The 11518-nt window shown below is 51.8% G+C and overlaps 5 protein-coding genes across 8 annotated transcripts; 3 read left to right on the top strand and 2 right to left on the bottom strand.

Annotated features, from left to right (window-relative positions):
* The first annotated feature begins 38 nt into the window (after positions 1-38).
* Positions 39-2211, top strand: LOC9658903. 2 transcript variants are annotated; one of them, XM_024674050.1, is made up of 13 exons: positions 39-176; positions 249-337; positions 397-558; positions 641-741; positions 799-858; positions 907-990; positions 1049-1165; positions 1219-1368; positions 1422-1535; positions 1582-1620; positions 1674-1742; positions 1797-1895; positions 1960-2211. In XM_024674050.1, exons 1-13 carry the CDS (start codon positions 139-141, stop codon positions 2128-2130), a joined length of 1293 nt encoding a protein of 430 aa, XP_024529818.1. In that variant the 5' UTR covers positions 39-138; the 3' UTR covers positions 2131-2211. The 2 variants fall into 2 exon arrangements, with proteins under 2 accessions (XP_024529818.1, XP_024529816.1); XM_024674048.1 differs by having other exon boundaries at positions 241-337.
* Positions 2212-2542: 331 nt separating this feature from the next.
* Positions 2543-4490, top strand: LOC9658902 (protein HOTHEAD). The gene is made up of 3 exons (XM_002969090.2): positions 2543-3203; positions 3414-4227; positions 4273-4490. Exons 1-3 carry the CDS (start codon positions 2543-2545, stop codon positions 4313-4315), a joined length of 1518 nt encoding a protein of 505 aa, XP_002969136.1. The 3' UTR covers positions 4316-4490.
* On the top strand, positions 4332-8855 carry LOC9651264 (sensor histidine kinase AruS). Of its 3 annotated transcripts, XM_024673783.1 has the most exons (8): positions 4335-5867; positions 5931-6265; positions 6316-6403; positions 6542-6682; positions 6771-6882; positions 6974-6999; positions 7155-7371; positions 7418-8855. In XM_024673783.1, exons 1-8 carry the CDS (start codon positions 4636-4638, stop codon positions 7661-7663), a joined length of 2397 nt encoding a protein of 798 aa, XP_024529551.1. In that variant the 5' UTR covers positions 4335-4635; the 3' UTR covers positions 7664-8855. The 3 variants fall into 3 exon arrangements, with proteins under 3 accessions (XP_024529548.1, XP_024529549.1, XP_024529551.1); XM_024673780.1 differs by lacking the exons at positions 6974-6999; positions 7155-7371; positions 7418-8855 and having other exon boundaries at positions 4332-5867; positions 6316-6682; positions 6754-6883; XM_024673781.1 differs by lacking the exons at positions 6974-6999; positions 7155-7371; positions 7418-8855 and having other exon boundaries at positions 4332-5867; positions 6316-6682; positions 6732-6785.
* On the bottom strand, positions 7665-8874 carry LOC112345962 (hydroxyacylglutathione hydrolase cytoplasmic-like). Its single transcript, XM_024673785.1, has 6 exons — positions 8721-8874; positions 8544-8666; positions 8333-8494; positions 8194-8269; positions 8030-8143; positions 7665-7969 (listed from the first exon to the last, which is right to left on the bottom strand). The coding sequence occupies exons 1-6, from the start codon at positions 8852-8854 to the stop codon at positions 7718-7720; spliced, it is 861 nt and encodes a 286-aa protein (XP_024529553.1). The 5' UTR covers positions 8855-8874; the 3' UTR covers positions 7665-7717.
* On the bottom strand, positions 8839-10898 carry LOC9651263 (eukaryotic translation initiation factor 3 subunit L). The gene is made up of 7 exons (XM_024673784.1): positions 10319-10898; positions 9917-10251; positions 9496-9859; positions 9289-9437; positions 9142-9235; positions 8999-9070; positions 8839-8946 (listed from the first exon to the last, which is right to left on the bottom strand). Exons 1-7 carry the CDS (start codon positions 10853-10855, stop codon positions 8902-8904), a joined length of 1596 nt encoding a protein of 531 aa, XP_024529552.1. The 5' UTR covers positions 10856-10898; the 3' UTR covers positions 8839-8901.
* Positions 10899-11518: the final 620 nt, after the last annotated feature.

Raw genomic sequence — 11518 nt, 5'->3', positions numbered from 1 at the left:
GCCGTACGAGCTAAACCCCATCTCCCCTGTTTTTAGGGCAAATGGGGGAGGAAGGGCCGCCGTGCTACCTCCCAGAGTTCGACGAGGAGGACGAGGTTTGTATAGGAGAGCAATGCTTCACTCGGCCGTACAGATTATATGTACCTCCAGTTCACTACAAGCGCGTTCGATCGCGGGTGAGCTAGCTTAGATCTAATGGATACCCGCATTTTCTTTCATAGGGACTAATTCCTCTTGCAGGAGTATAGATGGAAGCTGGGAGCGAAGATCAGCCCCGCGAATGGATTTCTTGTCAAGTTCCAGCGCGCTCTTGCGTTTCCAGATTGCTTGGGCTTGTGTGAGTGTTCTTTTCCTCCTCTTCTTTCAAATGGTTCTTACTTTTAGTTTGTAATCCAGCCGACGATGCAAGATGGCGATGGCAGTGGTGTCCCCTCTCCCTTGTCTTGGGGATCAAAGTGACGAAAGAGGACTGGAAAAAAGAGGACTGGAGAATGGATTCCCCGCGCACATTTGCTTATGCGAAGATCAAGCCAATGTCACTGTTTTGCGGGAAGCTAGGTACTGCAGCTTTTATTCTCCGAGTGGTTTGATCTTTCACTTTTTCCATCGTTTAGTGATTGAAGGGTGTTGGGCTGTGCAGCCCTGCGTCCTGTCGTCGAGCTTTTTCCCGTGCCTGCGCTGAGCATAACGAGAACGTTTGATGCTGGTGGTGGCGAAGCGAAACTATGTGCAAGCGTAGAGGTTTTGGGCATGATTGTTTTGTGGTGTGCTAAGTAAGGTGTTCTAGTTCTCTGACAGGTTAATGGCTCACTTGGACCTCAATGGAGATTAAAGCTCGACTGGCAAGCTGCAAATCTGGTAAGCAGATATTTATATTTGGGGAAACCATTGCCAACTTTTCTGCAGTTTAGAGTATTAGTTCAACAAGGAGAGGATGTTTTATCAATCCAGTACTCGAAGCGGATCAAAATCACAAAGACATGTCAAGCGGTGAGTTGGAAACTCTCGGCAGTGGCGATTTTCACTGGTCATAAGACTTGGTTTCCAGGTTGCTACTGGAGAATTAGATGTTCCATCAAATGCGTTTTGTGGAAATTTCGCAACCAGCTTGCCGGCTCGACTAAAAATCGCTTCTATCAAACTGTCGCAAATCTTAAGCAAGCGGGTACTTCGACTTTATCTTAAAAGTTTGTCTAGTGATTGTCTCTGTTTTGGCAGACAAAAAGGCACAAAGTACTACCTACGTCTACATACCTCAAATCCTCGCGTGAAATTGGTAAGAGTGACCGAATCACAGTCGTTCCAGGTCATTGGATAGATCCTGGATATGAACCTGGTGCTCCTGGCGAGCGGGAATTCAACCTTGATGTAAGTTACGCTGGTTGTAGTGAACTTCTAATGTTTTTTCTTTGTTCTCCAAGGTCGTCAATGTCTTGGAGCGACAACTTCGTCGTTATGGCTGGCAAGTTTTACGTCCTGATCGCGACGCTCCAAACCTCTCCTGGGAGGAGTATTTGAATTGGGCGTCTAGACAGGTAGCATCAATTGTTCTAAGATCAATCGTGTTTACCGTTCGTGTAGAGTTTGAAGGGAACGCCAGTTCTAGAGATTCACGGACAGGTTCGTGTTCTGGTTTTGATGATACGATTTCTCATGTATTTTTCGTACTGCAGGGATCGAACGCTGATTATAGAGGCTATGTGCTTGGAGTAATTGGCGACCCGGAAACACCTTTGGGTCGGGTATATTACTTCCCTCCTGCTTCTAGACAGTATAAACTCCTTGTTTTGCTCCAGGAACTTTCCAAGGACTTTGGAATTTTTGACATGGACTGGTCGGATCTTGCGGTGCCCTGTCGCGGCGGGATAATCCTCGAGAGCTTCAACTCGGACGAGGTAACCTGGAGAAATCATCTGAAGCTCACCATAGCTCACACCTTGTTTTGTTTGAGATCCAAAGGTTTTGGAAATGGCACCTTGGCATCGAGCTTGCGCTGTGAGGAGACTCGCCAACAGGATCATAACTTGCATCGAGCGAGCGAGCTACGCGAATCGAGGCGCTCGAGGGATGATCCACGAGACCCGGGCGGACGGCGGCGATTTGAGCACATTAGAATATCCGGAAATTTAAAAACGAATAGTTTAGAGAAGCTCCAGCGCTAGAAAGATCGATCCATGAATAACATATCCTTGACGAGAACAACACACACAAGATTTGTGGGTACGCCCCTCGAAAGCATGCCAAGATTGGGCGCCACGCCCTTTGGGCAGGTCATTCGCATTGTCGTCCTCGCCCACTCCCCTAGCTCTTGAAATAGAGAGAAAATTGGCGCGCCATTGCGATGAGAATCCTCCAATCCCGGCAGAAATCCACGATGCAAAGCTCCGCGCTGGTGCTGCTGCTGGCGCTGATGATCGCGCCAGGTAAGAAAAAAAGAAGCGAGATTGGATGATCGATCGATCGATCGCCCCAATCTTTCGCGCAATTTTTAAAATGTTTTCTCTTGAATCTTCTTCTTCTTCTTCCTCGCGCGCGCGCAGGGATGGGCGCCGACGAGACCTATCCCTACTCGTTCCTCCGCGACGCCGCCGACTCCCCGGTGTACGAGCAGTACGACTACATCATCGTGGGCGGCGGCACCGCCGGCTGCCCTCTGGCGGCGACGCTCTCCCGCTACTTCCGCGTCCTCGTCCTGGAGCGCGGCCCCTCGCCCTATGGCAACGCCAACATCACGCGCATCGAGAACTTTGGGCGCAGCCTCAACGACACCGAGGGGCAATTCACGCCCGCGCAGGCCTTCACGTCCACCGACGGCGTTCGCAACACTCGCCCGCGCGTCCTGGGCGGTGGTAGCTGCCTCAACGCTGGCTTCTACACGCGCGCCAGCCCCGACTACGTGCGCAGGGTTGGCTGGGATGCGCGCCTGGTTAACCAGTCGTATCCGTGGGTGGAGAGAGTGGTGGCGTTCGTGCCGCAGCTGGGAGCGTTCCAGAGCGCATTTAGGGCGGGGCTGCTGGAGACCGGGGTGACGCCGGACAATGGCGCCACTTTCGATCACATCTATGGGACCAAGACTGGGGGGTCGATCTTCGACCATCAGGGCAACCGCCACACCGCCGCCGACCTCCTCCGCTACGCCACCGCCAGGAATATACTCGTGCTCCTCCGCGCCAGCGTCCAGAGGATCCTCTTCGACACCTCAGGTAAATTTCTCCACTTGTTGTCATCGACTTCTTTCTCTCTGTCCGATCGATTCGATTGATTCGATAACTCCTCCTCGATTCTCTGCGATTGGCGTGAGCCACCGAAGCCCGATCTCTCAGATTTTCTCGAATTTCTTGCGCTCCAGTTGGGATCCCCTGTTTTCTTATTTTACTATCTTTCTCTTCTCGGCCGGATCGTCGTGTGTGTAGGTTACCAGCCGCGCGCGATCGGGGTCCAATACCGCGATGCCAACAGCCGGATGCACATCGCGCGCCTCAATTCCAATCGCCAGAGCCAGGTGATCCTGTCCGCGGGCGCCATGGGCAGCCCCCAGCTGCTGATGCTCAATGGCATCGGGCCGCGCGCGCACCTCGAGAGCATGGGCATCCGCGTGCTCGTCAATCTCCCAGGCGTCGGCCAGGGCATGGCGGACAACCCCATGAACACCGTCTACCTCCTCTCGCCCGCGCCCGTGGAGACGAGCCTCATCCAGGTGGTCGGGATCACGCACTACGGCAGCTTCATCGAGGCGGGCAGCGGCGAGCTCGATGGATTGAGCGCGGGCGTGCTGCTCGAGAAGGTGATCGGCCCCAGATCGAGCGGCCAGATGACGCTCACCTCGCTCGACGCCGCGGACAATCCCCAGGTCACCTTCAATTACTTCCAGGACCCGGAAGATCTCCAGAGCTGCGTGGAAGGGATCAACCAGATCGAGGAGATCATCCTCTCCAGCTCCATGCGCCGCTTTCGCTACGACGCCCAAGCTCTTCCCTCGGGCGGGACGGTGGCATCGCCGGTCCGCGCGGATTCAACGCTCCGGTCGTCGGTCAATGTCACGCTGGCCAGCTTCTGCAGGTCGACCGTACAGACAATCTGGCACTACCACGGTGGCTGCCAGGTGGGCAGAGTCGTGGACAGCGACTACCACGTGTTAGGCGTTGATGCGCTGCGCGTCATCGACGGCTCCACGTTTAACTTCTCGCCCGGTACGAACCCGCAAGCGACGGTCATGATGCTGGGAAGGTAAGTGAGATATTCGTTTTTTCTTTGATGTGATTGGTCTTCCAGGTATATGGGATTGAGGATTATTGCCGAGCGTATGCGCCGCTAGATAGGCGAGATTCTAGCCCTCCATTCTTTTAGAAGAAAGAAAACCGCGAAGCTATGTATCCGTTAAACCATTCGAACCGAAAAATCTTGGTCGCATCGTCTTCTCGCGAAGCCCTAAGGACGTGTGCTAGGGTTTCTCGATTCTCCGCCCAGGTATGATCGCGATGATCCCTCCATCGCTCGCTGGATTCCACCGCTGGTGCGATTGGCGGATCGCGCGCTAGAGCGGCCGCGATTGTCTCGCAAGGCAGAGAATGCGGGTGGGGGATTAGCTCTCCTTGGATTGAGGCAGTGCCAGAGAAGGATGCCAGGGTGAAGATTATGGCCAATGGTCGGGGGCTGATTGATATCCAGGATCTGTGCTCCAGTGCAGCTTCTCGCGCTCAGGGATTTGCTGCCAGTTCCTTCAAATGCATCGTGGCTCATGTCAAGCGCCCGCGATGCCTGGCGTCTTTCCTGGCCTGGAACCTGGGATTGACGGCGCTGGAGATCGCGCTCGGGGCAGCAACGTTTGAGATGTCGGCACCACCGCTCCAGAAGCAAATCGTCAAGGTGATCGTCTTCCCACTCTATCTCCCTCATGCGGTGGGCTTCGCAGTGGCTTGCAAGAAAGGATGCTTCGTTCTCCTGGGAAACTTTGCTGGGCTCTTCGGCGTCAGGCTCTACTTCACGGACAGGGGCGCGGAAGGCCTGAATTTCTTGAAGTCGGTGGTTCTTTTGGGGGCTGCTACTCTCAGGACGCTCGAGGTCCACTTTTGCAGCTGGATGGTGCGTAGATTTTTGTGCTCCGAGACCAGGCTGATACCGACGATCGAATCACTTGGGGATGCTCTGTGGTACTTCCTCGTCACCTGCTTTCTCTCGGCACCTTTCGAGGCAACCATAGCTTTGATCGAGTGTGTCGGGCGCATGGTGCCGTGGAAGGAGTTTACAATCTGCTGGGCAACATGGTGGCTGGGTGTGGTAGCTGCCTCCATCACGGTGTCACCTTTCGTTCTCCACAGCTTCGTGTGGCAGCCCAAGCCGGGGATGTTTAGGCCGGGGAAGATTGTGGAGATTTTTTTGGTCGGGTTCATCACCGTGCTGCTGCTGATAACAGTCTACACGCTCGTCATTCCTACGTACGTGAAGCCGCTGCCTTATCTTCTCTTTCCAGTCATCGTCTACAGTGCTTTCCGCTTCAACCGGATGGGATGGGCCTTCATCTTGTGCGGGATCTCCCTGTTTTGCACTTGGTCGACCGTGAAAAAGAAGGGTGCTCTCTACAATATCTCTGGAGGTGGCCCAACCGTGGAACCGCGGATTGTCATGCAGGTAGAGCTTTTTGTATCTGTTAGCTCAGCTGTAGCTGTGTCACTTGCGGCTGCTGTCAGGGAGAAGCATCAATTAGCTAAAAAGCTTGAGAAGCTCAATGAGGAGCTTGAAAGTTTAGTGCTCCAGAGAACGCATCAGCTCGTCAAGGCAAATGAAGAGTTACAGACGTCGAAGCAAGCAGCAGAACTGGCGAGCCAAGCCAAGTCCGATTTCCTTGCCAACATGAGTCATGAGATCAGGTTTGATTATTCGTCTCGTTCTTTTTTCGCAGTGCCTTAACATACTTTGTTTTTCCTGTACAGAACTCCTATTCACGGAATACTTGGAATGTCAGCGTTGGTGCTTGGAACTTCTCTCACAGATGAGCAGAAGGAGAACATGACCACCGTCAGCGAGTGTGCCGAGTTGCTCCTGCATATCATCAACAGCATTTTGGACCTGGGGAAAATCGAGGCTGGCCGTTTTGAAGTGGAGTTGATATCTTTTAATCTTCATCACGTCCTGAAGAGCACTGTGCACATTCTACAGCCGCGTGCGCAGGCACACAACCTTCGGCTGAGCTATGAAATCGACAGCGCTGTGCCCGAGTTTCTGGTCGGGGACTCGGGAAAGTTGAGGCAGTGCCTGTTGAACTTAGGTGAGGCGGTGGTATACACAGTGAGCAACTAACTCTGATCCTCCGTGCAGTTGGAAATGCTCTGAAATTCACACCCGATGGCGAGGTCCGAGTTGAGGTTTCGGTTCACAGGTTCGGAATGCAAGACGATTCGGTTCTATCGAGACTTAACGCCTCTCAGTGGTCAGACATGTTAGAAATGATGCTGGAAGTTACAGAGACGAGAAACCTTTTCATGCCTCAACACACGCAAGCTCACACCAAGTTTACCAACCGGGGGTCAGCCGACGAAGTGACCATTCTTTACAAGATATCGGATAGTGGGATTGGCATCAGCAAAAACAAGCTCAAGGATGTCTTCAAGCCCTTCACTCAAGCGGATGCTTCGATTTCTCGCTTATATGGTGGAACAGGACTCGGTCTCTGCGTGGTACAGAGGTAAGTTTTGGTTTTTCTAAGAACAATCTGGCTAATAAGGAAACTGCAGCTGACTTCAAACTCGTTAACAGCTGCGGCGATTTTGCAGATTTGTAGAGCTGATGGGAGGTCACATACTGGTGGAAAGCGAATATGGAAAAGGCAGTAGTTTTTACATCGTTTTGCCTTACCTCTTGAACAAGGAGGGCGCTGCCCAGGAAGCATCTGGTTTCTTCGCAACAGCTGCCTCCGTGACTTCTCAAAGTACGTATTTTTTGTATAGGCAACTTATAAGTATTCTGGTTTGTGTAGGAGCCGAGACTACGCAGGGAAAACCTGTTAGTACTGAAGTCGTAAGCTCAGATGCAGATGGTCACGAAGCCCCGGCACCTCGGGAATCTACGGACGATACGACTTCCCGCGTCATGGTCGCCAAGGATGGCACTCAGCAAGCTCCCAGCCCTGTGACTCCGAAAGAAGAAGTCACTCTAAGCGTCAAGGACCCGAGCATTGTACAAGAGGCAGAAATATCGGTTGACGTAACCAAGCGCATACTCTTGGTGGAGGACAACCTTGTGAATCAGAAGGTTGCGTCTAGACTCCTCCAAAAGCATGGCCACATTGTGACCGTTGTGGGGGATGGAGTCCAAGCGATAGCGGCCGTGGACGCAAACCGGGACAACATTGATTTGATCCTCATGGACATCCAGGTAGCTTGTTCTTTTCCAAGTTTCCAGTTTCAAGTCTTCTTTCCAGATGCCGATCATGGATGGATTGGAAGCAACTCGTAGAATACGGGAACAGGAAGCCAGGGATGGTCTGAGAAAAATGCCCATAATCGGGTTAACAGCGCATGCCATGCGTGGATACGAGGATACATGTTTTTCAGCGGGAATGGACAGTTACATGGGGAAGCCTTTTGAGATTCGCAAGCTTTTAGCTGCCATCGAGATGGTTGCCACTGGCAAGCAAGAAATCCACATCGACGTTCCGGAAGAATAAGTTTCGAGGAAGCCAACTTATCATTTATCATCTCAAGGATCCAGACAGAGGGAGCTAGCCTTTAAACTGATCCTTGGCGGCTCTCAACGACGCCAGCAGCTCAACCGGATCGCTCTCTCCCATATGGACTTGGAACTCCTTCACGTTAACACGCATGAAGGGATTGGTCTGGAGCTCCTCTCGGATGGTTGACGGGACCGTAGGCTTGTGATTCCGACGCTGCTCTTCCGTCCAGGCAACCTTCTGCTTAAGAGCATCATTGTGGGGATCGACAGACATGGCGAACTTCAAGTTCTTGGCGGTATACTGCAAGGGTGGATTCGAAACGCTGAGAGACGGAAAGTATACAAGAAGTGGAAGACAGACCTCGTGTCCGCAGAAGACTCGAGTAGCCGGAGGCAACTCGGCTAGAACTTCGGACAGAGAGTGGTACATATCCTGAGCTTTGCCTTCGAAGAACTTGCCACAGCCGGCGACGAACTGCGCAGCGCAAATTCTAAGACTACCAAGAAAGAAAAGACAGGAAGTACCAGAGTGTCGCCAGTAAAGACGGCAGGATCTCCAGACTTGTGGGTGACAAAGTAGCTGATATGGCCCTTGGTATGGCTACGAATGCCAAGAGCAGCTCTCTCAGCATCACAGACGAGAAGAAAAGAGAGGACATTTTACCATGGAGTGTGGAGGGCCTTGATCTTCACATCCTTGGACAGCTCAAGCTCCGCTCCGTGCTCCAGAGGATCCGTGCAGCCTTCCACATTATCCTTGGCACCACCGAAGACTTTGATCCCTGGGACGAGCTTCTTGATCTCGTTGTTACCTCCAGCGTGGTCCCTGGTAGAAAAGCTTTCTTGCGGAGGAAAGAATGGAAAGCTAGCTCTACCAGTGCTTGTGGGTGGTGAGAACCATGGTCACTTGGGCTCCATGCTTCTTGGCTGCCGATAAAACGCTCTCGGGTTTCACGGGATCAACCGCCGCTGCCTGCTTGCTCGCTCCATCGATTATCCTGATCAATCAATCCAGGGAACTTTCGTCAAAGCACTCACTCTCGAGAGCTTACAGATAGGCGTAATTGTCGTCCAAACAAGGCACCGGTATCACCTCCATTCTTCCTTCGTTTGTTCCCAAAGAGGGTTTTTCTCCTTCTCTTGAACGAGTCACGCTAATACAAATGGCACTGCCAGAACATTTCATCTCTTCTCTTAACAACAAAAAAGTCTTTTACGCGTCACAACAATCTTTCACTCTAGTGCGACACGCTCCAGGTCCCCAACCAATTCGTCGAACTGCGAAACCATGGTGTTAAAAGAGAAAGAGCTAAATTCTTGAGAGCATTACCTTGAGAATGTGGCGGACAAAGATCTCGCTAAAACGCTTGGTAACTTTCGGCTCTGCTATGTGTACAACATCCTGGACGAAAGATAAAGAAGAGATTTGAGCTCTCTGATGAGTGAGAATCAAGCGAGCAAGCAAATCCCAACCTCGTCAATGTAGAACTCGACGTCCGCGGTAGATGCTACGCTGCCATCGTCGTCAATGTAGTGAGTCTTGTGCTTGTAAGTCATCAAAGCCATCCTGCCAAGTCTTAAGTGCTGAGAACGCAAGAAGACAAACGAAATACAAGCTACCTCAGCGTGGCTTCGTCTACCTCCACAAGCGAGGCTAGCTTTGCAATAGATATCGTGGTGTAAAGCTTCACGTAGTTTCTGATCTTGTTCAGGAGCTGCTGCTGTCGGACTTCAGATAGAAAGAGCTTCAACTGCAGCCTGTATGCTTCCTGTGGATTCCAGGTGCCCGCTTAGAACTGAAAAGATACGAAAAAAGGACACACTTACCTGGCTGTAGTTTCCAGAGGTGTCACTCAAGTCAGGTAGCGATGGAGAGATAAACTTCGGGCAAGCGTACGAGAAACACTCGTCAAAAGCGGCCTCGTCATTCTTGTGCATCTTGGATAACTTCTCCCCACGCTTCTCCTTGAGCTGGTGAGTCACGGTCTCATTCCTCTGAGAATCGCTCCTCGCATTCTCGGACTCTACGAGGTGCCACTGGGGGCAGAACCACAGGCAGATCGCAAGCAACGCGTACATCTGCTCGTTCTTCTTGAGGATCCATTCAAACTGCGACGACTTCTGGTGGTACTGCCTCGTCTTGGAGATGTACACAAGCACCTGGTTAAAAGTCTTGATAGCATCGATGTACCTTGGTAGCAAAAGGAAGGTTTTATCAGCGAGGAGAGCTCACGCTCGAAAAACTCACCTCAGCATCATCATGTTCGAAAACCCGTAGTAGTACGCCGCGGTAATGTGGCAGCCGATCACAGAGCTGTATACTCCGTGCTGCGTGAGATCAATATGAGCGAGGCGCTTGAGAGCCGTGTGGTAATCCCCAAGCAAGCAGTGCACCCGCGCAAGCCCAATGATGCTAAAGTATCCCAAGACCTTGAGGACGTTGCTGCCACCCTCGTAGTCATATCCATCGTTGGCACTGAAGGCCGTCACCGCCCCGTCCTTCTCCTCCTCCAGGACTTGCAGAATCTCCGACTTGTCAATCAGAGCCTGGAGGAAATTCGCCACACCATAGACATTCCACACCTGCGAGAACAAAACCGAGAAGGAAGAAATCAGTGACACACTGAGGAAAGCTTCTTTGCTTCCAGACCTGTTCGTCGTACTGCTTGAGCCAGCTTAGCTCCTGCTCGGTCTTGTTCTTGAGCTTGGTCCGGTACTGGCAAAACGCCTGGAACTGATAGATGAACTCGTCCACCATGTCCCAGAGCCACTGGTTGGGCAGCTGCATATTCACGTTTCCATGGAGGATGACCGTGAAGAGGTTGCAGTAATTGTCCCAGGATTCCAGCCTCTCCTGGAAGGTGACATTGAGCTTGGCGTAGACGTGCCTGTAGTACATCTCCTTGTAGAGGAGGCAAAAGACGTGATCGTTGTCGACGTAGGGCGCCACGAGCTCCGCCGAGGGCCAGTGCGACTTGGAGAAGAAGCGCTCGCTCAGCTTGCTAAAGCTGCTCTCGTACATTTGGTGTACCTCGTAGACATTCTTCTCGCGGATGCTGCGGTAGAGGTAGCCGACGAAAGACTTGACATAGTCGGGGACGTAATCGGGCGGGTGCGCGTCGTCTGGCCGCTCGTCGTAAGAGTCCTCGTAGCCGCCATAGCCATCGCGCTCGTACCCAGCCGCCATTGCCCGCCCGCCCACCTTGCCCTGTGCCCTATCCACGCCTAGGGTTTACAGATTTACATTAAATGATAAATACGTTAGTATAGCAAGGATGCTTGAAAATTGACCAACCCTGTCTTGGAGTGTCTCAAACCACCTCCCTGGATTGTATAGTAGAACACCCCACAAATGCATAGTGGATTACCCTAGTGTTGGTTCCCACTTCCGTAGAGAGAGGAAGCTCATAAACTGGTTTACCGATCTGATGTGAGATCAATGCTCACTATGAATTGAACAGCTATGATGATCAGCTTCCCAATTTCGTCATCACTCCATCAGCATCTGAAAAGTTTATGTTTCCAAGGTTGAAAGTAAGTTGGAAGGAAGCCTTTATTGTTCTGGATGACGCTTGCCAGCACATTTTTCTCAAGTCCAGGTACTCTAGCTATGCCCCATCCGCTCAACTTTTTCAATCCTACTACACTTCGGCTGTATAAATTCTCTTGACAAAGCTTGAGCAATATCTTATACCTTCTTCAGCATCTAGGAAAGCCGTGTCCAACTTCGTCAGTCTTGCATTCCCCGTTGAGCTATCCAGCCATCTCATCATACTGGGCAAACTTCCTATCCACTTCATCCCAGCTATTGTCCCTCGCAAGAATCTCGTGAAAGTTTAAAGGGGGAGCG

The sequence above is a fragment of the Selaginella moellendorffii genome, unplaced genomic scaffold (assembly GCF_000143415.4).
Source record: "Selaginella moellendorffii unplaced genomic scaffold, v1.0 SELMOscaffold_11, whole genome shotgun sequence".
Taxonomy (NCBI): domain Eukaryota; kingdom Viridiplantae; phylum Streptophyta; class Lycopodiopsida; order Selaginellales; family Selaginellaceae; genus Selaginella; species Selaginella moellendorffii.
Note: the sequence above shows the minus strand (reverse complement) of the source record. Positions and strands in the feature narration are given on the sequence as shown.